The 26462-nt window shown below is 42.9% G+C and overlaps 2 protein-coding genes across 7 annotated transcripts in view; one reads left to right on the forward strand and one right to left on the reverse strand.

Moving 5' to 3' along the window:
* Window positions 1-21511, forward strand: part of dnm2a (dynamin 2a) — a 40695-nt gene extending 19184 nt beyond the window's left edge. The window contains exons 10-21 of one of the 5 annotated variants that reach the window (XM_049561819.1): window positions 390-528; window positions 3027-3113; window positions 5232-5302; window positions 7806-7857; window positions 8833-8844; window positions 11130-11240; window positions 13026-13135; window positions 13348-13459; window positions 13635-13799; window positions 15282-15505; window positions 15718-15981; window positions 16254-18766. In XM_049561819.1, coding sequence (XP_049417776.1) covers window positions 390-528; window positions 3027-3113; window positions 5232-5302; window positions 7806-7857; window positions 8833-8844; window positions 11130-11240; window positions 13026-13135; window positions 13348-13459; window positions 13635-13799; window positions 15282-15505; window positions 15718-15981; window positions 16254-16326 — 1420 coding nt within the window. In that variant the 3' untranslated portion in view covers window positions 16327-18766. Of the gene's footprint in view, window positions 1-389; window positions 529-3026; window positions 3114-5231; window positions 5303-7805; window positions 7858-8832; window positions 8845-11129; window positions 11241-13025; window positions 13136-13347; window positions 13460-13634; window positions 13800-15281; window positions 15506-15717; window positions 15982-16253; window positions 18767-20646 lie in introns of those variants that run through there. The other 4 variants (XM_049561818.1, XM_049561816.1, XM_049561820.1 and 1 more) reach the window with 4 other exon arrangements.
* A 70-nt stretch (window positions 21512-21581) lies between these two features.
* LOC125879790 (transmembrane emp24 domain-containing protein 1-like) lies at window positions 21582-25008 on the reverse strand. Of its 2 annotated transcripts, XM_049561871.1 has the most exons (5): window positions 24940-25008; window positions 24623-24680; window positions 23437-23534; window positions 23068-23254; window positions 21582-22909 (listed from the first exon to the last, which is right to left on the reverse strand). In XM_049561871.1, the coding sequence occupies exons 2-5, from the start codon at window positions 24638-24640 to the stop codon at window positions 22691-22693; spliced, it is 522 nt and encodes a 173-aa protein (XP_049417828.1). In that variant the 5' UTR covers window positions 24641-24680; window positions 24940-25008; the 3' UTR covers window positions 21582-22690. The 2 variants fall into 2 exon arrangements, with proteins under 2 accessions (XP_049417828.1, XP_049417827.1); XM_049561870.1 differs by having other exon boundaries at window positions 24623-24989.
* Between the last annotated feature and the right edge of the window lie 1454 nt (window positions 25009-26462).

Here is a 26462-nt window from a genome sequence, read left to right on the forward strand (position 1 = left end):
ATCTGAGCATCTCTGGTCTCTCCTGGACAAGCTGCAGGTCTCATAGCTCAGTACACATAGCCAGCAACTCATGGGGTGGTCCTCAGCTGTGATTTGGCCTTGGGTTAGAGGTGACATGCCCATCTCTACCACATTGACCTAGTTTTACAGGAACTGGTTTGTCAGGGAAGAGGATGTGAAAGACCTGTTGCTTGTCCGTCTCCACAGCTTGATTTTTTTCTGTCAACAACTAGAAATGACTAACTGAACAAAGACTTTTTCTCTTTTTATTTCCTCTCTTTCTTGGCTGTCCTCTTTTATTCTCTTTCCTTTATTTCTGCCTGTCCCTTTCTCTCCTTCTCTACCACCACCACAACAACAACATGCAATCTGACACCATGACCTTTCAGAACGGGGCTCTTCACCCCTGACCTGGCTTTTGAGGCGATAGTCAAAAAGCAGATTCTCAAACTCAAAGAGCCAAGCCTCAAATGTGTGGACCTTGTGGTGTCTGAGCTCACCGCGCTCGTCATGAAGTGTGCTGCCAAGGTAACCGGGGACACACCTGCTGGGATGATGGCATGAAAAGAGAAGGGATTCTTTTTCTCTGTAAATGTCGATTTCTGTCATCCCAGTAAAATGGGCACCCCAGTGAAATCAGACCCATCCCCATCCTCGCCATCCATGCCCACTGCTTCAAATGTGTGTGTTGTCCCGTCTCTACTCTCCTTTAGGGATGTCACGAGCACCAATACTTTGTTAACAAGTCAATGCCAAAAGTCTGAAAACGTGACGGTACTCGTTTTCCACCAGTACCATGGGTACTGGGGATGCTATTCTACCCGTCAGGGCAGCATATACGCCCACAAGTGCTCTAATCTGACATTAATGTCAAAGGAGCATGAAGAACAGCAACACGTGGAAGATGCCAACAAGTGTTGCTGCCGCAACAGCAGTTCACCCAGGGGCCAGGGAATTGAATTAATTCTTTGCAATGGGAGCGCCGTGTATTTCCACTATGCTACAAATGCCAGCAGTGTGTCGAGGCGCTGGGAGTCTCTTCTGCGCTGAATGCTAATCGCTTGACATTTTTTTTTCTGTTCGCGGAAAGTTTAAAAATGTTCTGCTTTGGGAACAGCGCTACATTACCCAGCCATCCTCTCACAGTGGTGGAGGGGTGGGACAAATAGCCTACCACAAATACCAGTCACATCGTAAAGTCAGCCCAGACAACACCAAACCGACATGAAAAAACTAGTGGCGTCAAGGCAGACTGATCTGTTGCCTTATATCGCCTGTGTCTTGGCCAAAAAGTTGCACCTGAACTTTCGGCAAAGACTACAGCCAATGGCCAAATAGCATGTATGTTCTGTGTCAGAGTGAGAGGAAATAACTCCATACCAGCAGGCGGCGGTAGTCTGTATTCATGATTAACAAAGGGAAACCGAAAGACTGGAGGGATTCAAGATGCTAGTTAGCCAGCTAGCACATTAACAATAAAACCCAGTGTTGAAAGGGCAAAGAATATTTATTGTGCGCTGGTGAACAATAACACAAACAATTCTGAAGCGTTTAATCTAAAGAGCTCAACAGCCAAAAAATTATTTTACCTAATATGACAAGTTTGTTCTGTTTCTCTTCTCGTGCACCGAGTTTAGCTGCTAGTCAGAGTGATCTCACACATTGATGTGCACCGCTGCCTCCGACAACCATTCCACATGTTGATTCGGCAGGAAAAAAGCTGACATGGGATGATTAGTGCTAACCATGCAGAAGACAATGCAAAAACTAAGGCCACAGATGCTCACCTGTGGCCTGATGTTGACCAACAGCTGACCGACGGCTTGAAGTGTCAGAACCCTTACGTGAACAAATGCTGAACTCTAGACAAGTACTTTGTGTTCAAGGCGTGATTATTAATAGCATTGAAATTTAATTGTTTACAATAAAGGAGGCGTTGAAGGACGTGCGATATATTGTTTTGTTTTTTATAGTGGTATCAAATTGGGTATCAAGAATTGTGGAATTTCACTGGTATTGGTATCGACTACATTTCTAGTATCGTGACATTCCTACTCTCCTCCCACCTCTGGAAATCTCCATGTCATTCAGACCGAGCATTGACTTGCAAACCACGTCTGAAATTTTAAGCACAACTTAAAATTTCCATCAGCCATCTCCCACATGCTGTTTGACCTCAGCATCAGCTCATTAAAGAGTTTTTCCCCCACCTCCACATTGCTTCCTCCCTCCTCTCCCTCTCTGCCCAAGACCCCGCTTCGTCAGTCTGTGCAGCGCAGAGCCCCGGCTGCGCTTCTTCACTGACCCACGTGGCAGACTGATATTACACTATCTGCTGAACCGGATGGAAAGGGAGTGATGTGTGTGTGGGGGGGACGGGGTGATACTAATAGCCTGTGGGCTCCGTGGGTGCAGTGGCAGCTTGAATGGAGCGTTTCCATAGCAACGGTGCTCCAATGCCATCTTGTGGACAGAGGAAGGCACTGCACAGCGTCAACCAGCCATCCTGTCTCTGAGCTTGACCTCTGCCTCACCTCATTCTGTCACTTTCCCCTCTCATCCAGTCTTCACTAATATTAATACTATCCCAACTCTACCATCAGCTAGAGATGACAAATTTGGACATTGCTCTGTTTGTTTAATATATAAAAAGTTGGATTTTTGATATCTGAAAAAAAAAGCATGATTAAAGCATGATAGCAAAACAGCATTCATTCTAATTAAGTCGTCTCTGGCTGATAGTAAACATCTTATCACCTTTTAGAACAGACAGTCACTGTGTATTTAAAGTCTTCTTATATGTGTGTGTTGGTTTGTGGTTGTTTGGATATGTGTGAGACTGAAATGCCACTTGACTCTCTTTCCCTTTTCTTTGTTCTCTACTCATTTTCACTTCTCACTCCTGTTTCTCTCTGATACTTATTGGTAAGTCTTCCTAAGCTCGAGCTCACATGTAAGTGTGTGCATGTGTGTGTTTGTGTGTGTCTCCGTTCATCGCTGCAGTCGTGTGTTGTGTTGCCTTTCAGCTAAACTCCTACCCCAGGCTGAGAGAGGAGACGGAGAGGATTGTAACCACCCACGTCAGAGAAAGAGAAGGGAAGACTAAGGACCAGGTGAGTTGCTAGGATGTTGATTAAATAGACTCGTGGCTCTCGAGCACACCAAGTGCACTCAAGTCCGCCTTTGATGTTTACCTTTTTCATATGCAGTGAAAAATACAGTAAGAGCTGCAATCTACAATTCATATTTAGCCCCACTCCAGTACTGTGTTGAGACGCTGGTGGGATGAAGTGGCACCACCCAAGTTATTGTACTAATGGGGGAAGGGAAATGCGACAGGATGTAATATAACGTAAGGTTGGCATTTTGCTTTCCTTACTCAGCCCATGTTATCTTGAATTCACTAAGTAAAATAATGACTAACACTCGTCATGATTTGAAGTTAACGGAGACCACATTTAACAACAGCAAAAAACCATCATTGTACAAACTCTCACACACCTCCTGCAGTATGATCCAAGCTTTGCTAAACCATTACAATTTAAAACACGTCAGAGCAAACAGTCTGGGCGTTGGCATGCTGGTGCATTTGAACTCTTCCCAAGCGGAGCTTATATACATCCACATACATGCTAACGCACGCTCAGGGGGCGCTACTAGTTGGAAGTGTTTTTTATTGTAATGTTTTAAGCGTAAATGCATGTGTTAGTGAAGTACTGAGCATACGACTGAATAAATGAGATTTGGATTATGCTGGAGGAGTTGTGGAAGTTTTTGTAGACAGATAGTTTGACATAGTTTTGCTGTTGTTAAAACGTGGACGCCAATGACTTCCTTCACAAGGCATGTTCACCCTTTTTGGATTATTCATTCGCCGTGGAGGCATTTGAAAAAGAAGTTTTCCTCACGAATTCAAAGGAACTCTGTGAGTAATTGATATACGACTGGTCATTTTGCGGGTGAAGTATTATTTTGACACTCACTGTTAGCATTGTGTCACGTGGCATTGTCGGTCTCTGCATCTGCCAGTCCTCCAGCTGCAGCATAAGGACACAAAAAAGTGCATTGTATGACCCTTTAAAGCATCATTAGTTTCAGCATTTGTCAAATGGAAGTAACCATATAGAATAAAAAACTCATAAGGCTGGACATGCTAGCTTGTTAGCAGAGCAAAAGCAAAATACGAAATGTCTTCCTTCTAGTGTGTTTATGTTGGTAGTCCCTTTAGCCCAGTTGCAGTTGGGTGCATAGGACACAAATTAGGCAGCAGTTGCATACTGTATTATTGGCTGTAAAATATATTATTTGATAGACTTGCATCGTTCTAGGTTTTCTATCAACTTTAAAACCCCATGAAGATTTGCAAACTTAATCAAAGCCTTAAATGCAAAAGGCTTGCTGCTCTTTAAAAGAAAAGAGTTTTTCCTAGAAGTTATAATGAAGGCTTAATTCTGCAGGTCATTTTCCAGAAATAGTGTTTGATCAAATGAGTCAGAATTAAAGCAAGTCATTTTGGTTAGATTCATATCTGCTTAAATTAAAGAAAAAATGATTAGGCAGCCATGTGTGCAACAAACATATTTTCCGACTTCTTGTTTAGCTTATATGTAATTGTCGATAAATTACAGCAAAGCGCTATTCTTTATCATGATGGAAAATCTGTTATCGTGTCATTTATTCTCTTTGCTCCAGGTTTGAGTTGACAGTGTTTGTCAGCGTTTCCTCCATTAGCACCACTTTCCTTAAATCAACACAGCAAATATCCTGTGATAGATTATATGACTACGCAGCAGTTTGCCCAAACTGAAATCAAAGATTGCTCAAGATTTCAAGACATCGCAACAAAAGGAATTAATGAGACGCCACTGATGTCTGTCAGTGGCTGTTAAGTGTTGTTTCCAGAGTGGAGAAACATGCGAACCACATTAACTGCATAAAAAACAAGAGTAATGAGAGCTTGAGGTGTGGCACGTTGAATTGCGGTGAAACTTTTGAGTAAATCATATACTCCACCTCATCTGCAGTTTGCATTATTGATAATATCAATCTGACAGACTGTATTGGTGTCACCATGTAGAAACCTAGCTCTAGATGTTATCTCACTCTCAGGGTTGTTTTTGTTTAAGTGTGAAGTATCAGAAGTGAGACGTGGCACTTTCTCCTTTGTGTCTCCTGCAAGTGTTTAATTGAGACGTCTCCACCCTAATCACGATTTTCTGCTTCTAATCAAGGTTCTGCTGCTGATTGACATTGAGCTGTCCTACATCAACACCAATCATGAGGACTTCATAGGCTTTGCTAAGTATGTACCCCTCCCTCCTCCCACCTCCTTCCTCCTTCCTTTTTTTTTTAGCCCACCTTACAGTGTCATGAACCCAGTCTCAGCACAGTCATCATGATCCCGATTAACTACATGCTGCCCGTCGTCTGAGGTGCTCTTGTGACTCACAAAGGAAAAGACCCGTAATCCTTGACCTGTCAGCCGCCAGTACATGTGCAACCCAGCTGCCATTACAGGAACTTAACAGAATCATCACCATACCACTGCTACTGAATCAAAGTGATGCTTATAATTAGCCACATGTTTGTAAGCTGCGGTGCATCAGTGTGTGATGTAGCATGCCAATTAGTGATCCAGTCACATCAGAGCATGTGTCTCCCTGCGGTGGGAGACACATGCAACATTTTGCGACGTTCAAGGCCACATTAGTCGCCTACCTCTCCCCCCTGCATGCAACAACACCACTTCCCCTCTAAACAAAGTCAATCAAGCTTGTTTGATTGCTTGACAGATAAACTTCCTGTCTGCTGCAGGCTGTTTGACTGTCACTATAAAGAATGCTTATTGGACAAGCGGACAGAGCAGTGGTGATGTTTTACTGCATCTGCTTGTAGCTGCCGTTGTGCACTGGAAAGTCATTTGCACACTGCAAAGCACTCACTTTTTTGTGGTATATCTAAGCAGTTTACAGTTCATGGTTGAAATCACATAGTCCCTAGTGGAACCGTCTCAGTAGCATGTAGTTGAGTGGAGCTCCCCTTCTCTGTGTGAGTTGTGCCGTTGACCGAGTAACAAAGCAAGTCCCCATGTGTGTGCGTGTGCGAGGGTTTATACCTAGCCTCTGCATGGCGAAGTGGATTGCTGTAATGTGTCAGTAGGTCAGCCAGGGCTGTTTAACGGTTCTCATGACATCACTTTCAGTCTTGACTACAGAAGGCTGGATGATGGTAGCACCCCAGGGTACGGCAACAACAGGTGGGCTTACAGAAAGGATGTAGGGTTGTGTGTACTGTGTGTGTGTGTGTGTGTGTGTGTGTGTGGGTGAGAGAGAGAGACAGTTAGACCCTCCATTTCCTCCACAAGACACCTTCACCGTCATGTATCAGGGTTCTCATGCTCATGGAAGACCTGGAAAAGTCACATAATTTCACAGTGTCATTTTCCAGGACTGGGACAGTCATGGAATTAGGGAGTATTCTTCCATGGATAATATTCCACGTAATGTGACATCACGACAAATTTTCTGTAGGTTAGCTGTTGATGTAATGTAGTTCTAGTATGTGCAGATGTGTGACAGCAGTTTGTTGACCATCATGTACATGTGTTCATTTTTCTCCCTACGTCCCGTCTCTTACTCCATGTATGCCAGCTAGGAGAAATTATCAGGGTTCCCAGTGTCACGAAATTCCTGGAAATGTTGTAAAAATAGTAAAACTGTTTTTCAGGCTTCGAATAGTTTGTAATTAACCAAGTGTTTTGTCAAAGTTTTAAAGGGTAAGTGCACCCAAAAAAGAAAATTCAGCCATTATCTGCTCACCCATATGCCGAGGGAGGCTCAGGTTAAGTTTCAGAGTCCTCACGCAGGGGAGAGGGCGTAGCAACACAACTCCACCTAATGCGGGCTGGCGGCGCCCCAGGTGCGGTGTACAGAGAAGCAGATAAAGCGACAGGCTACAATGAGTTTTTCAAATGACGTTTTTCCAAACAACTTTTTATATCGGAGCTTCAGGACACGTGGATCACTACGGATGAGCAGTATGGAGATATTTTGTGGTTTCAATTATATGTTTTTTGGACGTTTGAATCTGGGGCACCGTCATTGACAGCTGCAGGATCTTAGATTTGCTAGCCCTCAAAAAGGGCGCGGCCTTGACGTTACATGAAATACCAGTATGTGCTGCTGTAATCTGTTGGTAGGTGCAGGTAGTGGGCAGCTGAAATGTCTAATAAGCGAGTAGTGTTACCAAGTGCTAGCAGTTTGCTTATTTGCAAATACCTGGGAAGTGCCCATTTGAAACTAGTTAAATACAGTCATGGAAATTAGATAAATATTATGGAAATTTTTTGAAAATTCATCGGTAAAAATGTGCGGGAACCCTGAATTATTTGAATAGAGGTTAAATCTGATAGTGTGATTTAACATGCCGGATCATAAACCCCAAAGTTTCCATACCTGTGCTGTGCTCCATTACTACTTCTAAATATTCCCACGTTTTAGGGATGGAGCAATGCTTGTTTTATACATTGTGAATAGTCATGGAAATTTCATTATGCATCCTTTAAAAAGTCATGGAAAGGTTTTCAAATTTTGTCCCTGCAGATGTGTGGGAACCCTGATGTATGTGTGTAGTGGTAAATTTGTCACAATAGCATCAGATACTTGGATATTATTGTAAATAAATAGAATATTGTTGGAGTAGAAGTGGCACATGAATATTTAATGTGATTATTTTCAACAAGTTATGTTTGGTGCGGTGTCATCAGTATTTATTGTCTTCTCCTGTCCGTCTTTGTGTAATGACAGTGCCCAGCAGAGGAACACAGCTGCGAACAAGAAGAGGGCCATACCCAACCAGGTACGTTTCATCACTCAGCTCTGGCCTTTTCACCAATCCCAGATTTAATCACCCTTTACTGATGCCTCCCATTACCAGCCTATTAGTCAACCATGTGAATATATCTCACTCCAGCAATGATTTAGCCCAAAGCCATTAATCCACCCTGACCTATCTAACTGTTAACGATACCTCCCCTGTACATGATTATAACTACTCACTGTACCCAGTCCCGTTGTTTTCTAACCCTAATTTTGATCTCGCTTTGTCGCAATGTTTTAAAGCGGGAACCTGCTTTTTTTGTTTTCATTAGCGTGATATTTAGCTTCAATTGTTGAAGCCCACTGTGTGTTTGTAAGATGCTGAAACATGATTATAACAGCCCTGCTAATCAGCATTAGAGAGCGCAGTTTCAGTGAGGGGAGAGTTGCTTTAATGAACTCAAAAGAAGACTCCACTTCCCTGCTTCTCTGAAACGAGCATTTGTTTCCATGGCTATTATTAATTGCTGTTTGCATGTGACCCAGGCATGTCGTTCTACAGCACAGCAAACAATTAATCACAGAATTCTGATGGATGTTTTGTTGCCTTCCCCCATTAACTCACACAAGCATCTCTTGTATTGAATTCAGAATGTGCATGGACCTCGCACCTCTCAACTGAGCAACAAATATGACATAACCAAATTGTGGTATACTTGAAAGTAATTCTAATTGCATGTAACTCTCTTGCTCTTTCTCTCTCTCTCTCTCTGTCTCTCTTCATCTGTCTTACTCTTCTTGTCTCATGAATTATTGCTCTCTGTTTCCTCCCTTTTCAACCTTCTCTTGGATTTTCATTCTCTACTTCCTCTCACTACTTGACTCCTCTTCTCTCCCCTCCTCCTTTCTCTCATCTGTCTCTCATCTTTGCTTGCTTGCTTGCATTCTCATTTCTTTTGGCTTTGATTTTACACTGCCCCCCCTTTGCTTTAATTCCCCCTCCCCCTTCCTGCAGGGTGAGATTCTGGTAAGTACCCCAAAGATTTAAACCGCACCCTGCCAGGGGGGGCAGCAGGGGTAGGCCATGCAGAAGGACTGAAGCCATCACACACAGGTCAGCCAATATGGTTAGGGTGGAAAAAGACAGAACAGGATAAGCCGTGTCCTGCAAACACAGGAGTGGATACCTCACCATAATGAGTTGTTCTACCCCTCTGCAGCTTGGCGGACTGGGAGAGGGCCTCGAGGAGAAGGTAGAGTCTCCAGACCGATCAAATTGATCTCAGTTACAATTCTAGCCGTAGCACGCAGTTACCAGTAATTTGGAACTGACTTAACACTTAACTCACGGCAGGTTTGCTCTTTGACAGAAAGACAGTAATTGTCTTTAATTGCACATTGCTACTAACATTTTACTTTTTGTCCACTGAATAATTTAAACGAGATATGAGTTGTTTAACGCCCACAAAAGAGGCTGCATTCTCTATTAAGAACCAGAAAGAGTGGGAGATCTTCCACCAGTGACCATGGATGGCGTCAGTTCCCATGTCTGTGGGTTTATACCTCTGCTGCTGCCTCGAGCACGGTGACTCAAAAGTTTGCCTTGTGAGAATCATCCTAAACATCACTGGGGACAAAACTGGGAGGGAGTGGGAAGCGATCAAATCAGGAACACAGTAATGTTTTTGATCAGTTTCTCTGGATTCATCTTGAGTGATTCTTTTATAAATTAAGAGCATGTTAACACACTTTCTGAAAGTACATTCATATCCAAAACTCCACCAAGTCTCTAAGTGTTATTTCTGAATTTAGAGCTGATCAGAGTTGTCTGTTATTTTGTGTGGTGACTGATCTCTTTGGGATGTATTCCAGTGATGTAATCAAAATTCCTTGTTAGGATCTCTTTATTCTCATAACTTAATGACAAATTCAATTTGGCATGTTTCATCCTAATCAGTTTATTTGTTTCCATTTGAATCCATGGAGTTAATCTCACATTCAATCATACATCTTTAATTAACCCTTTGCAACACTTTACATTTACAGAAATGTACGGAACATTTCTTGACAGTTGTCCGCCACAAGCATATGGTTTAGAAACAAAAACATCTCGTCTGTGACACCCTCACATCTCACTGTGTCCTCTTTCTTAATTTCAACTTCCAACTAACTTTTATATAGGGGATTTAAAACTCCATGTTTCTGAGAAGTTTATTTCCTCGCCAAGGCAAACTATAAGTGTAGCTTCTATGTGATTGCCTCCTTGCGCATGTTTATGTTGGCGCTCTTGAACTGATGAACCCTTTTTCCCCCCTCATAACTCACCCCAGTCCCCTGCTGGATGGAGAGGGAGTGCAGAAGAGAGGTCTAAAGCATACTTTGAAATGGACCTGTTCTCTTGGCTTTATTTAGCACAAGAGCACAATTTCTTTACAGATAGTTTCCCCCATTGTGCTTAAAATGCATAGGAGTCTATGTGTTAAAAAAATGGAGAGACATAGCAGCTAAGAGGTCTCCACCTAAATGCACAGCTTATTTCCCTCAGAGTGATTCACTCAGCTCGGCCTCTCTGTCTGATGCATTTCCTCCCTCTCCATCTCTCCACTTTAGATATTTTACTTTGCTGTTTAGGTTACTGTTCCTCTATGAACTCTGGTAGATCAGCTAGCTAGCCATCGCAGTTCTCTTCGCCCCCTTTACCCTCTTGTCTTTTACACTCACTTTACCCTTTCTTTTACTTAAACAGTTGAATATTCGAAGCAAGTTAACCAAACTAACTACGCTTTGATTTATAACCACGTGTACATTTTACTGACCCAATGATACTAACATAGCACCGTCGAGCTTTGACTTATGGGTTGGGGTCTGTCACCGTCTGGACACCACCTGGTCCTGTGTGCTGGTTTAAGGTTTATTTGCTTTTTCGAGTGAAAAAGGACAAGGACTACATCCCATTTCAGTATTTTCAACTAAACCATTTGATGCTTTTGTATACATTTAGCCACATCACACACAGTACTGTCCTTTGGTCACTCCATGCTGTTTACGTAAGAAGTTTCACATTCAATCAATACTTGACACAAACATGTTGACAATAAAGATAAAAAGGTAAAGGACAACCAGATTTACAGACCTGACAGGTAAGCAGGTAAGGTTTTATTAGTGTCAGTCACATCCCAGTCACACTTATGGGGGCCCTCATGTCACCAGTGCAAATGCCTTATTGACAAATTTTTCCCCTCCATCCTCCTGGTACCCCTCTCTCCCTACCACCCTTCTCTCTGTCTCCCACATCTTGTCCTCGCTGTGCAGGTGATCAGGAAAGGCTGGCTAACTATCAACATCAGCATCATGAAGGGAGGTTCTAAGGAGTACTGGTTTGTCCTGACTGCGGAGTCCCTGTCCTGGTACAAAGATGAGGAGGTGAGAGGAGTTTTTGTTCCCATGCTGTGTGTTACGGGACACTGGGGATACGGCTGGCTGGCGGAGATAAGATGACACAGCACTACAGGAATGCATTAAGATTAAAATAATGATGGGATAAACTATCCCAAGTTGTGTCATCACCCGCGGTGGCTGGAGGTGTGTGCGTCCCAGCCCAGCCTAACCAATGTGCAGACTACTGTTCAGCTGTAGCCTGATGAACAGGTAGTCTGAACACTGGGCAGGCGGGGGGGTGAGGAGGACTCTGATTGGAGGAAGGACCCCGAGGTCATTGCGGCTGCACGTTGCTACCCTAGGACAGTAGGACAGAGGGCACAGAGAGCAAACATTACCACAGTGAAACAACTGCTACACAAGAAAAGAGCCACGTACAACAAAATAGCCGATACATTAGAACCCACACTGCCCAAACACCACAATACTTTTTATCTTACTAAATTTGTATTAATTCAGATAGAGCTTAACATGAAAAATCTAACCTTTATGCTTTCAACGGATTGAAGCAAATAAATCCAGACACAGTTAGATTACATTCCCTCTTGACTAAATAACTACAATATGTGCACACTCAGCAAACTCTGTTCTACAGTTTATTTATATTAGAGGCCATTTCAGATGTTGCATTCAAGGTCTGGGAGAGTATGTCCCAGTATAAGGGACATGTCAGTGCACTGGTGAAAGTTTATCTAAAATCAAATGATCTAATTTAACTGAATGTTTGATTTTAGACTGTATTTAAAAGTCAAATTTAACTACGTGGCTGTAAGTGCAGATAGCATTGTATTTGCTTTACTTACCTCTTCTTTTTCCCAAGGCCTCAGTCATATCCATTCTTCCAGCGAAATATAAAAAAGTCTCCTAAAAGATACCACTACAAACCACTGCTAAAGACGAACCCCAGTCCAGTAGCCTCAGTGTGTCCAAACACCAACTGGAAATGGTGCATTTTCGTGTTGGTTGCCTTTCGCGAAAAAGCAAAGAGAAAGAAAGAGAATGAGAGAGGGAGGATGGTGGAGGCAAACTGACGTGGCAGGCGGGCTGAAATGTTCCAGCCGGGATCTGACTTTGGAATTTGCAGGAAATCGTACTGGGTTACGGGGGCCGGAGGGGAGGGGAGGCTGGGGGGTGTGATTGTGTGTGTGTACAAACGTGCATGTGTGTAGGCGCTTGTCCACATGAGTCCTCCTGTATCGTTTAGTGTTTGGCCAGTTGGTCATATCTGTATGAGCGCATGTTTTTGCACACACCCAAATCCCAAGATAGGCTTTTGTTCAATTCGTTCAGGTTCGTGTGTGTTTGTTTGTCTTTGCACGTGCAGTTAAGTATTTGGCCGTGTGTGTTTGCGCGCGTGTGCGTGTGTGTATGTGGTGGGGGTGGGGGATTGTGTGGAACTGCGAGTGATGTAACTGTTGGGCCTGCGCCGCTCTCTGTGTTAGTGCAGACGTAAATGCTTCCAGATGTCTCTGCTCAACAGTGAAAGCTGGCACCCCATCCCCCCCAGAACTCCTTCATGCTCCTCCTTTTCTTCCTCTCCTCCTCCTCCTCCTCTTCTCCCCCATCATGCATTTCTCCATCTCACCAGCCTGGTGGTGGTCCTCACAGAGGAAATGCATTCCATGATGTCTGCTCATCGGTGGAGATCTGTTTTAATCTTGTTACCAAAATAAATACAGTCACTTCCTGAACTTATCACTTATTTTTGTTGTATATTTCAGGTCTCAGTTCTGCTCTAAATACTCATTTCTTTTGTTTGCCTCATGCTAGGAGAAAGAAAAGAAGTATATGCTGCCGCTGGATAACCTGAAGATCAGAGATGTGGAGAAAGGCTTTATGTCCACAAAGCACATCTTCGCAATCTTCAACACTGAACAGAGGTCAGGTTTATGTTGTCAAGTGAAAGACATGTGAATGCACGTGTGCCTTACCTTTTGTGTGTCTGTCTGCATACATGACCTTGGAGCTTAGTACAGCACACTGAATTTCATACATGTGTGAATATGAATGACAATAAAAGTATTTGTATTGTGTACTGGCGAAGCCTACACACTCACAAAGACAAGTGTTTGTCTTTTGTTTATCTGTACAGGAACGTGTACAAGGATCTTCGCCAGATAGAGCTGGCCTGTGATTCTCAGGAAGATGTGGACAGCTGGAAAGCGTCCTTCCTCAGGGCAGGAGTTTATCCGGAGAAGGACCAGGTATGTGGTTGGTTGGGTGGGGCTTTGTGTTTCTGTACATCAGTCACCAACATTGGCAAGTCTGTGTTTCTCATTTTGGACAGTTGTCATAATTTCTACTTCCACAGAGAGCAGCTTTGAAGATTTATTTATTATATATTTATACTTCATCTTTGTGTGCGTGTTATGTTGTCAGACGGAGAATGAAGAGGCTGCCCCCGCAGACACATTCTCTATGGACCCTCAGTTGGAGCGACAGGTGGAAACCATCCGCAACCTGGTGGATTCGTACATCGGCATCATCAACAAATCCACCAGAGACCTCGTGCCCAAGACCATCATGCATCTCATGATCAACAGTGTGAGTCCAACAGTCTTCAGCGGAAGACACAATGCATTAATAGAGACTCTCTGCAGATCCAGGAACAGACTTAGGCTTGGTACAACTCGCAAAACAAGGTGGTACAGGCGAAGTGATAGAGGCAGGAGGGTAATTGGGATTGAGCCTAAGCCACTGTTTTGGGTGTTAAGGTGTAGGAGTAGAATGTCTTGATTTATGTTCAAATAGAGGAGTAGTGGCAGGGTAGGAGCACGGGTTGCTAACATTAGCCTATAGAGCACCACTAGTGTCCTGCTAATGAAGCAGTGTTCTTTTTTTTTTTATTAGATGCCATGTTTGAAACTTAAGTTGTAAACAAATTGCAAGCATCCATGCTTTTCTATCTCCATCAGATAGATGACAAGTGTCATTGTGATCATACCATTCTGGCCATAGTCACGTCTGTTTATGTGAATGCCATGAACAACTACTGATGATGTAATATATGGGAAGATTTCAACAACAAAAAGGACAAAGGGGCACTTGAAAACGAGGGGTAGGTGTACTTAGAAGAAATGGGATTTCGCTGTAGAATGATAACCTTGACACTATGCACTCTATTTCACTTATGGGTAATTCACAGTAAAGACGGCATTTAGCCATGACCCCCACATTGTGCAGTGCACAGCCCAGTGCACTTAGTGGGTTAGTTGTGTAAGTGTATCCTCCCACACTTAAGGCTGTGTGCTATGCAAAATACTGGATCCCTACTTAAAAAAAACATGCTATGAAGATCCAGTTTTTCAGAGCTCTGCGTATCCTAGTACATGTGTGTATATGTATATGTATGTGTATATGGAGTTAGAAGACTTTAGCTATGTATGCTAACAGCTAATGTTGCTATTATCCAGCAAATGTAGCATCCTAGATTTCTCTATGCATTATAAAAGTAATCAAGGCACCTGGTAATCCAGTGTTCTGAGCTAAGACGCTGTTTAATTAAGTGTAAATGTCATTACACTATGGAGCTGTGCAGAGAAGCGTTAGGTTTTCTTGTTCGTTTTAGTAGCAACAGTGGTCATGTATTTAATGTTCACACAAGGTCATAAACTTGAAGACACTAATTAACAGGATTTATGGTGCCTGCTCACAGAGACTTGTCCACTGTCCATTTATGAGGTTTTATTATTGTGGTGAGCTCACTTGATGGCTTCCAGCATCCAGCAGCTGCACACAAAACCAATCCTTACACCATTGTGCACTGAGCAGCTCCTTTCCCAAGGCTTCCTAATATTTTGTTTAAGGATCAGATGTCTCTATCGATAAATTGTTTTTGCCGTTGTGGTTAAACAAACCCCTCTTTTCTTAGCTGCAGAGTTTCACTTCTGTCAAACACATTTTTTAAAATTTATGAGCCCTCTGATCATTTTGTTTTTGGCTACTGCTGCAATATATCTAAGAATTCTGTGTGTGTGTTGATGTAAGTTTCCACCCTATGTTTTAATAATCTTAACTTCCATTCAGGCAAAGGATTTCATCCACTCAGAGCTGCTGGCCTACCTCTACTCGTCTGGGGACCAGAACAGCCTCATGGAGGAATCGGCTGACCAGGCTCAGCGCAGAGACGAAATGTTGCGCATGTATCACGCACTCAAGGAGGCACTGCACATTATTGGCGACATCAGCACCAGCACCATCTCCACCCCAGTACCCCCACCCGTAAATGACACCTGGATCCAAGAAGCAAGGTGAGATAAGGGTTAACAAGCAGTTAGTTGAGCTTTAGTATAGCAGCTGGAAAATACAGCATCTAATGGCACACACAGTTTTAAGTGTATTAAACAACTCAACATTTTTTTCTTAGAAAGGACTCAAAGAAAATTTCCTCATCTCCACCCCTACAGGATCTTTTAGGTGATTATTGCAATGTCAATTTCATTCAATCATTTCCTCCTCTCAGCCCGACCCCTCAGCGCAGGCCGCCTCCTGCAGCAGCCCCGGCCCCCAGCCGCCCGCCTGCTGTTCGGGGCCCAACACCAGGACCACCCATGAACCCTTCCCCTGCTTTTGGAGCCCCGCTCAACCCCTCACCCGCCTTCGGGGCACCACCAATCCCGTCTCGCCCAGGCCCACCCATCAACGCTTTCAACAGCCACCAGGATCCCTTCAGCGCACCTCCACAGATCCCCTCCCGGCCAGCCCGCGTCCCACCCGGTGTTCCCAGGTATGACCTCTTCCTGATGCATATATTATGTAATCTTTGCTGTCAATAACATCTCACCATCCTTTTTCATCGTCTTTCAAGAGTCACAGGCATGGTTTGTCATTTCTCTCTCTCACCAGTTATCCCATCTCTATATTTATATTAATTCCCAGCATTCATTCTCCTCTCACTCTTCTCTACTCTGTTCTCTCTGTCGGGTTGTTTTGGTTTCTCCACTGTCACTTTGTGAGCACGTCTCACCCCTTGTTGTCTATCTTCTCTCCCCGTTGCAGCCGAAGACCCCCTGGCGCTCCTACTCACCGGCCCACCATTATCCGCCCTGCTGAGCCCTCCCTGCTAGACTAGACCCGTGGCCAAGCCCACCTTAAGTGTGTGTGTTTGTGTGTGGGTGTGTGTATCTGCACACTAAAAGGCCAGGTGCGGGGGCTCGAGGGGAGGGGCTGACTGATAGCCGTGCATAATGTGCATTGTCCAGCCGTATTAATATGTCTTTTCAAGCAATGTAATAAGCTGCTAATACCATCTTTATCAGTGCACATGAACAACACAAGGCCCGTAACCACTTGAATATTACATTTGACTGCTGTGGAAATTGTGTAATACAAAATGAAAACCCAGCTGATCTGTGTGATGCATTTAGCTTCTATCAGTAGGAGATGATGTATCATTTTTTTTTTTATTATAATAACTGGTGTATTTCCTCTGACAAGGTTCCCAGCATAACTTATTAACTATTACAGGCTGGCTTTCCTCTCCCCTCCCGCCACCTTTTTAGATTGGCCAAGACGCTCAAGTCTAGATCTCTGTGTAATATACACACTTAACCTGTTGTTAATGTTTTACTGGGTTTTCATTTCCTAATTGATTTCATACTGAACAATAGCTTATTATCAGTGTTGTTATTTTGGTGGTGCCGATTACTTTTTTTTTTTCCTCCCCCTTGTGTTATTTTATTTGAACGACTTTGTCCTTTTTAATGATCGTCATAAATGTAGCTTTAAAAAGTGAAATCCTAATCTCAGATAAAAGCAAAGCCTGAAAAGACACAGGGCGGAGTTGCATAAGACTTCAGAGAGTAGCTTCAGCCCCCGCTGCGTGAAGCATCCTTCCAAAATGAAAAGATGTTAGATACATTGACCATTATGATCCAAGCACTTCTAGCCATGTAGCCTTACAGCACGCCACTCATAACAGGGATGTTGTAGTCCGTTAGCACAACACTATGCACAAAAAAAAAACGGGAGAGGGAGGGAAACAGGCTGAAGGCTGTCTGCACTTTGTCGGATGCTTTTCTCTCCAGTAAGTTTTTACAGCCTTAAATTATAATCCCCTTCAGTCTCGGATGAACCCCGATGACACCTTCAGCCTTCAGGTAGACTTTGTTCATTCCTGGATTAACTGATTCATACAGAGCAGAGCACACAGCACAGTTTCCTCTCAGAGAGGATAAAACGCGGGGTGTACAGATGAGGACATGATTCAGAGTATAAAGATGGTATTAAGCATTTAGGAGTTGGCACATCTCTTTCTGGCCTTAGTTGTCAAGGACATTTATTATCGCTATAAGTTCTGCTTCAATGCATTTAATATATTGTATATAGCTGGCCTATACTGGGGAGTTAGCACTTGTATTTCATTTAATCACAGGGTGGACGACAAAAACACGCTATTAATTCTAATTGAAGCCCAACACATTAAAATGCGACTGTAGTGGTCATGTTAAAGGAAGCACTAACACTGTCACTTCATACGTTGGCCTTGGTTGTGGGGAAAAAGAGATCGGTCATCTCCTGATGCATTATTTATAACCTGGGCATTTGTCATTTCTTTTTGATGTTTTTGGTTGCAATTGTATCAGCTCTGTACAACTCCCCAGCTTCTCCTGGACTTTTGCTACAGGGATTAGCTGTCTAGATGTGTGGGAAAGGCACCCGGGGCTGGACACCATCTACACGGCTGTGGTTATTTGATAATAATGATACCTTTTGATTGCTCTGTGAGGGTATTTGACCATTTTCTTTTTGTTAAAACATCTTAGGAGTTTGGGGGAAACTGGTCAAGCAGGGAGTGACGTTGGGCTACTAGGATGTTTTCTGTTTTAGGTTTGATCAGTAGTTGTGGTGAGCAGGTGGTGGGATTTGTGGTGTATGAAGGCACACTCTGTCTAGACTTTTCTCTGTTCTCGCCACAGAGGATAGAAACTTAATTAGCCAACCCGACAAGACAAAGAAACGGTAGAGAATTCAAAACCGTTTCAAACCACAGACTCTTGAGACAGAGTATGCCTTCTTCTTCCCTTGTATTCCTCTCCAGGTCTGGCTCTCAGTGACAGTGCCAGCAGGATTGAAATAAGTTTATGAAACCGCTCAGACGCTTTTGATTGAAGACCCTTCACGTTAAATCTTTCACAAACCCCGGTACACAAAAGTTAGCTCATGTGATAAAACTTTTTATTGGCCAAAGTTTGCTGAAATCCCGTTGTGCCTGTCACTTCGGCCTGCCCTTGGGAAGCCCAGACTGTAATGCCCTGTAATACATTAGGCTGTGGCGATACTGCCTTCCTTCCTAATAGATGTCCCCTGCCTCCTTCCTCTTTCCTTCCCCTGTCTGGATCTGGTGGAAGGGGTTGGAAACCAACCTGCAAAAATCTCTTTTCTTTTTGTTTTGCAAACCCTTGTCAAGTGCCTCTGTAGCAATTAATTGATTTGAATAAACATCATGAACTGATTTAGGATGGAGAGTAAATAAAGAGGTGTTGTGTACAATAAAGGGACTGGCTCTGGTGGTTGGTGTCTCCTTGTGTCTTGTGTGGTCCACTTTCTCCTTTCTCTCTCTCTTTCTCAGACAACGTAGCGTTCCTCCTGGTTTTTCTCTCTCCACTTGCCTACATCTAAAGCAGTACAGCCTGACATAAAACCGCAAATGTTCCTATGGCAACCATTTACTGCCAGGCTGCCTGCTTTAGAGAGGCTCAAACAACAGTCACTATTCTTTACTCTCAGCACGTGTATTTCCACCAGATGTGAGGTGATGAACAAAAAATCACTATCTAATCACTGTTAGCTTTCTGTGGCTGTTGTGTATGAATCAACATTTACACTGCCTGTAAAATAAATTCACCTCTCTTGTAGGTTTTAAGGTGTTGTCCTACAGCACAATGAGAGTGGAATTAACATGACTTTTTTGATTAAGAGGAAAAGATTCCTTAATGTCAAAGTTAAAGCAATTAATTCACTGTTTTAAGACAGTGAATCAACTTCCAGTGCGTTGGGAATGTTTTATAGGTACAATATATAGAGCTCTGTACTAAATATGCTCATATCTCTCCCAGTACAAAACAAACAAAAGAAAGGGACAGTAATTCATATTTTTCCTCTAACCTGTAGCGCTGTTAATCAATCTGGATTGTCTTGGTGTGAATTGCAGTGTTTGAGGTATCAGCTGTAGAGATGTCTGACCTCTCGAATATAATGTAACTAGGTGGCACTCAGCTTGTGGCGCTCAAAGCGCCAAAAAATACAGTTTGATAAAGTCAACCGCAATGTGTCTTTCCAGAAATCATGACCCAGTTACTCAAGATAATCCACAGACCTTGTTGTGAGCAGTTTCATGTAGGAACTATTTTCTTTAAGACCCCCGTCAACTGAATCACCACACAGAGGGGAGAGTATTTCTTAATGTTTGCTAGCTGTAACGTTAGCTAGCCCAGCGGTGCTAGGTGTGCTAGCAGATAGATGCACGCTTCCTTCCGTGCTGTGACACTGTTTATACATATATACACACATACATATATAAATATAAATATATATATATAAATATATATATATATATATATACACACACATATATATAGCTGAATGGCATACATCTTCATGGGGGATATCTAAGCATGAATGGCATCCTCTGGCTGAGCTGTAACGTTAGCTAGTTCAGTGGTGCTAGGTGAGCTAGCAGTAGACTTCTTTCTTTTCCCCTGTGATACTGTTTGCAGATGTAGTTGGGTAACTTAGTAATATATATATGTATGTATATATATATATATATATGTGTGTGTGTGTGTGTGTTTATAGCTGGGCGGCAGATATCTGTATGGCAGATATCTGAGCGTTAATGGCATTCTCTGAGGCTGAGCTGTAATGTTACTGACGTTAGCTAGCTCAGTGGTGCTAGGTCAGCTAGCAGTCAATGCACACTTCTTCCTTTTTCCCTGTGATACTGTTTGCAAGTGTAATTGGGTAGTAGTTTACATAAATATGTATGTGTGTGTATACATACATACATATATGTAGCTGTGTGCTATCTAGTGCCATTATATTCGAAAGTTGGCAGACATCTTTACAGCAGAAATCTGCAACACTGCAACTCACACCCAAAACATTTAACACCACAGCTAAGAGGAAAATAGTTTTTTTTTTTAATTATTATTATTATTTGGGGGTGAATTGTCCCTTTAAATGTAATTAACTTAAGGCTTGAGCATTAATTGATAAATCCAGGTTTATCATTTCCTCCAATGAAAGTGGAGGAGGATCTCTCGAAACCGTCTCTCCAGCAGAGATTGCCTCCTTACAAATGCTGTTCCAGTGGCTGGACCCTGTAGTACTGACTGTCAAAGTGCATGTCGCAAGGTTAAGAGATTAATACTGGCTGATTGTTCCTGAACAGGCGCCCGGCTCCCCGTCGAAACCAGTGGTGACCTTGACCAGCCTGAAGTGGACATGAAATGGCTTCCATCCATGACAACAGCAGGACCACAGAAGAATGACATATTTTATCACTACACTCAAAAATATAATTTAGACCAATCCTGTGTCATGCCTTCAACATAAAACATAGCCTACAAACCTAAATCATTAGTTTTTGAGGCATCACACTAAGTTATTTTTTCTATAATGAATGTTGTCTAAAATAGTTCTGAGTACTAAAAATTGTTTAGTGTTTCCACAGATGGTCGGAACCAAGTTGTTATGGTGTGAAATCTAAATTAAGACATAAATCCAATGCACATATTTCTGTCTCCGACTCCATACCACAGACTCTCCCAGAAGACTGTCAGTTATTTATTTCAACAAAGCTGTAATGTGAGATGCAATTTAATTGAACTCTTACGGATAAATGACCAAATTCGGTGCCAAGTCATAAAGTCAGTTAAACACGAGAATGTTTTTGTAATTTTTATTGTAGTCTGTGTTGAGAAAAATGCCTTTAAGGTGGTGGAGTGTGACCACTGAATATGTCTTACGCCAAAACATGTTAATGATGAAGTGGAGCAGTCCCAGGGAGTTTCAACACAGCATGAAAATATAAAGCCGTAGTGAGAGAAATGCACAATAACTGCTGCGTTATGTGTGTTTTTGCCACTAAGTGCCATTGCATGACCCAAATGACTGCAATGCATCCAAATAATGGCAAGAAAATGAATGTGTCAGCCAGAGCTAACTTGCCATCTGCATGACTTTACTGTTTGCTGCATATTTAACCTCCAGATGGAGAAACTGATCAGGGAGATTGACTGCCTTTTTTTAATGTATGAATACTTGCCTTTTTATCACAGTAAATAGTGTGGTCTTTTTTAAACAGCCTGAGGCTTACTTTAAAAAAAAGTACACTCAGTAGGTGAGGTTTCTGATATTTTGGTTTGTTTTGGCTATTGGTTTGATGAAACATAGCCTAGAGTCATAAATGTCTGTGTGAAATGTAGTTTGAAATTTAATAAAACAACATTCCAGTGAGAACAGCTGTGGTTTTCTAGCTTCCCCAGTGACATTAACAAATGTCAGAGCGGGGACTGTGTGTGTGTGGGTATGACTAAGGCTACCTTCAGGGATACATTTCAGACTAAAGACCAGTTAATTAGGGACGGCTTGTCCAGTTAGGGACAAAAGTCACGTCCCTAAACTGTTTTCTTGCGTTAGTGGTTACAGTTAGGCTAAGTCTCCAGGATATGAATATAAATCTATGTAATTTCCCCTTAAGTGACCTTAGTAAGCTTGTGTGTGTGTGTGTGTGTGTGTGTGTATATGTATGCATGCACAGTACAGTATGTATTTCTGTGTGTGCATATTACAGTACTGAAATTTCCTTATGATTGGAATTCAAAATTTCCTAAAGCCCAGTTCAGACCAAAGATTTGCCATGAGAAACTTGCAACTATTTGTAATGCACCAGTCTGCAACGTTCTGAAAACCTGCCAGTTTACACAAGTGACACGCCTTATTCTTCCGTCAATGATTGGGCTATATGTGTGTGACATAAGCCCCAGCAAGCAGCAGCAGTGGCCCACCGTCCAACAGGACACACCATGAGACAAAGGGCTCGGCGAGGGCGGATGGCTGGCTGTTGTCAGAGAATATCATAGCAGGCAGACAGTTTGTAACTGACTTGGCCAGCTGACTGCGCCACAAGCTGATTGGCTGCTTAAACAGGTGACATGCCTTGGTGACTTTGCAAGCTGAGCTGCAGGTGACACCATCAAAGCTGAGACTGGCCAGTTCACACTGCTGCTGCTTTTCTCTGCCATCTTTGTAAAATGGTTTCCTCTCATCACGAATCTTTGGTCTCAACTGGGCTTTGATGAACCAGCTCTCCAAAAGTTTGAACTATCCCTTTAAAGTGAGCTCATGAGGCACATGTCAGTGAAGGGTTTTAAGGGTCACACTTTCATGCAGGTTCTTCACTCCCTTGGCTGGAGGTTAATGAGTTTTGTTGTCTATGGAGAGACTCGCTTGGTGTTGTCAAAGAGGCGCTGCAGCGTGTAGACCTGAGCAGCAGCGACAGCGAGCATGACGAGCAGGTTGAGGCAGGACCAGAAGGACACCCGCCACAGGTTGTCCTCCAGAAGATAGCGGTCCCTCGCCTCAAGGACCCGCAGCACAGTCAGGAGCTGACGGCTCTTCTCCAGATGCTCGTACAAAGAGTCCATCCTCACCTGGAAGAGGAAGGAGAGAACAGCAGACAGGAGGAGATGAATGTCACCGCAGGGGTGTGCAGACATCAAAAAGAACGCCATCAGACAATTCACGTGTAGTCTGAAGGGGAATCATAGCTGCAGCACATGCAACAGCTCTTTGTGTTTTTCCATCTCACCTTGATGTCCTCCAGTTTGTACTCCAGCATGCTCTCTGGCATGGCCACGTCCACCCACTCATCTTGGCCTCTGCCTTCGCTGCTCTGACTGTTAATGATCACCTTAAAGAACACCATCTTCTCTGAGAGTTTACTGAAGCTGTTGTCGAAACACAAGCGGTAGTCTCCGTCCTCTGTGGGATCCACCCTGCAAGAAAAAATAAGGTGTAAACCTTTGGAAACAGGTCGCATTTGCCCTCAATAATGTTCCTCACTGCTGCCTTGGTATTTGCTCGTCTTTAATTGCTTTTAATAAAAATAAAGAGTATCACATGGATTTTGCATCACATCAAAAACAGGTAGCTGCTGGAGAGCACTTAGGTGACCCACATGTGAATGGCATCAGATCTCCTGAAGTCAGAGACCAGCCGGTGTCCGCTGGGTGAGATGAGGGCAAAGCCAACATCCAAACCAGACCCGGCTATCACCTGGAAGAAACAGATGGAGCTGAGGTCAGTGATGCAGGACATCCAGGCTCCAGGTCACAGCTACCGAGAACTCACACACATTTCCACTCCAAAGATGCAGCTCACAGCTCAAGCTTTAATCAGACTATCTGAAATTCAAATGAGAGCTGTGATAGTAGACCAAGCAACAGCCGGGCTCACATAATATGCCACAGTGATGATAACTGGATAGTTAAGGTACCCATGTAGGGAGATTCTCTCTTTCGCTACCCACTGCTGCCCGCTCTTTGCCCTCTGGCAAAAGAAGAATTCACTGTCAGGCGCAGTTCAACAGCCGTGACAGAGATTCATCGACTTTCTCAAGGTTTTGGTTTTGGCTGCAATATTCTCAGAATGTGTCAGAAAGTGAAGTTCCACATCATGAAGCAGCCTTCCACCTTACGGATCACTGTGGGCATAGAGCTGTGACTCTGTTGAGTGAAGGTTTGGGAAAAGGTGGCAGATAAGTGAAAAAGACCACGACGTCCATGCTGCAGTGCTGGCAGCATCATGTGTGAAGTGTTCCAGTGATGATGCCCCAGTAATCCTGCCAGGCTCCTCTCTGACTCCACACTCCAAAACCACACAGCGGGGCAGCCAAGACTGTGACTTTATGCTAACACAGCCCTACAGCTGCGAGAGGGTGCAGTAGTAGTAGGATGAGTGTGGTGTGAAGTAATGCAAAGGTCATGGCTATTAAATGCTTTTGAATTTGAAGCGTGCTTTGTTTAAAATGTTCAAACTGGAAAAGATGTTTTGCATTTAAAATGAATTATGCTGGCTATATATTTAGGATGTCATCATCATACAAAGGCATGTTTGTGCTTTGGTAGGATGCATTTTAAGCAATATGTTTGCATTAGAAGCAGGGGGATCATTTGAGTTTACCTCCTCACCCTATCTCAGGACAAGTGTCTTCTTATCTCTCTGCACACAGGACCAAAGTCCAAAGCCTGCTCACGTGTTTTTCAGTTAGACATTATTCACAAACTTTAACAAAGTAAAGCTTTAAACACAACACTACACGCTCACTGCACCACATAGAAAGATTGAGAGAAAACTGTATTTACCTGGTATTCAACCTCCATGCTGTCGCTCCTCACTGCAGTTTGGTAAAAACACTCTGTGCTGCCAGCAGACAATAAAAATGTAAATTCCATGTCTTTATTTGGCCCCAGACCCAAAGTCAAGTCTAAAGTCAGAATCAAACATGCCAGCAAACAGAGCTCTGCGGACACACTTATCATCCTCCACTCGCTGTCCGTGTAATCCTCTTTCACCAACTTTAAACGACTTTGTTCTATGTTACACATGCACAATAAAGCAAGTTTACTGTGTGTCTGTAATTGCTGACTCTCATACTCTGACAGTTAGAGAATAACCTCACAGTTTAGTTCCTTGATGAAAGCTGAATGAGTGGAGCCTTTATCTGTGTCGACCAATAGCACCTTGCAACATGCAAAACTTCCCAGAGAGGACAAGGTGCAGTACACACTACATAATGAGCCTGATTATGCAGGACAATGCCAAGCGTGTGAAGGGCTGTACAGATAATGAAAGCATTTTTTTGTAAATATTTTTATATATTTTCATCAATTCTCGTATCTTTTTTGCTAATTCTTACTTGCACAAAATATTGATTTTCTTCTACTTAATGAATTCCCTTTAACACATGTTGTACTTGCCATGACCTCATCTGTTCTGTAGGGGGAGCTATGGTTAAAAGCAGACACAAAGCAGGCCACACAGCTTTGATATGATGGATGCATTAAAAAGAACTTGGTATATGTAAGTGTACAATTTACAGAGAGCCTGGTAGGATACAATACACATGCTGAACTGCATAATCCATGATTCAGTGTGATTAATGTGGAATCACAAATTCCTGTTGCTCACTAAAACGTGATCAAGTTACTATGGGTGTGTACGATTACATAATACTTTATGGATCACCACAGTTAACGCACAGTTACTTCCTACATTAAACAACATGCCACCAAATTAGGCAGAGGTAGACATCTGCGTGTTGCTGCATGGCCCAGTGGTCCGTATAAATGTCTTTGTTTTTTTTACAAGGTAGGAAGTGTAACGTGAGTTTATTTTATTATTCTAATTTTTGGCACAGAAAAGAATAGAAAATGTAGCTGTTGCCAACTGACAAATCAGGGGAGGGTGTGGAGACATGTTTAAGTATGAGATAGTGTATTGTGATGAGGTAAGAAAGAGAAACAAGGCATTTGTGTCAGGAATCTGAATTTTGTCTTATTACCATAGAAACATGTATTTGTTCACCTGCAACCAGTTCAACTGAAAAAAAAAACAGTTTAATATTTCTATGAAGTAACTGTGAATTGACAACTTGTCAGGAATTAACGACTCATTAAGCTGTAACTAGTAACACAAAGTCATAATGACATTGTCATCTTAGTGATGAGAAACAGGAATTCCTCACACATCCTAAATGATTTTATGCATGTCATCATGAACCATGCATAAGTGATGCATTCAGTGAGCATGTGCGTTGTCTCTGTTTGGATTACAAAGTGTTACCATGAACTCCTAATACTTCAATTACTCATTTTGTGAGTGTGACGTTCATGATTTAGTCCTTTATTAGGTGATCTTCTTACTATATAATGACGACAACTCTGTCTGTCAGTTTGACCGATCTGCATGAAACTCGGTGAACATAATCTAGGGACCAATATCTAAAGTTCCCTCTTGTTGGAAAACTTAATAAAACTGAGCTTCTATAAGGCAATGAATATTGCAGAGGGTGTGGCTCATCACATAAAGGTGCATAACATCTCAAGGGTTTCACCCATCACCACGCAACTTTGTAGGCATATGACCACACATAATCTGAGGGGACCCCTCCATTATTGACCCCATCAAACAAAATGGGGGCGC

The sequence above is a fragment of the Epinephelus fuscoguttatus genome, linkage group LG19, assembly GCF_011397635.1.
Source record: "Epinephelus fuscoguttatus linkage group LG19, E.fuscoguttatus.final_Chr_v1".
NCBI lineage: Eukaryota > Metazoa > Chordata > Actinopteri > Perciformes > Serranidae > Epinephelus > Epinephelus fuscoguttatus.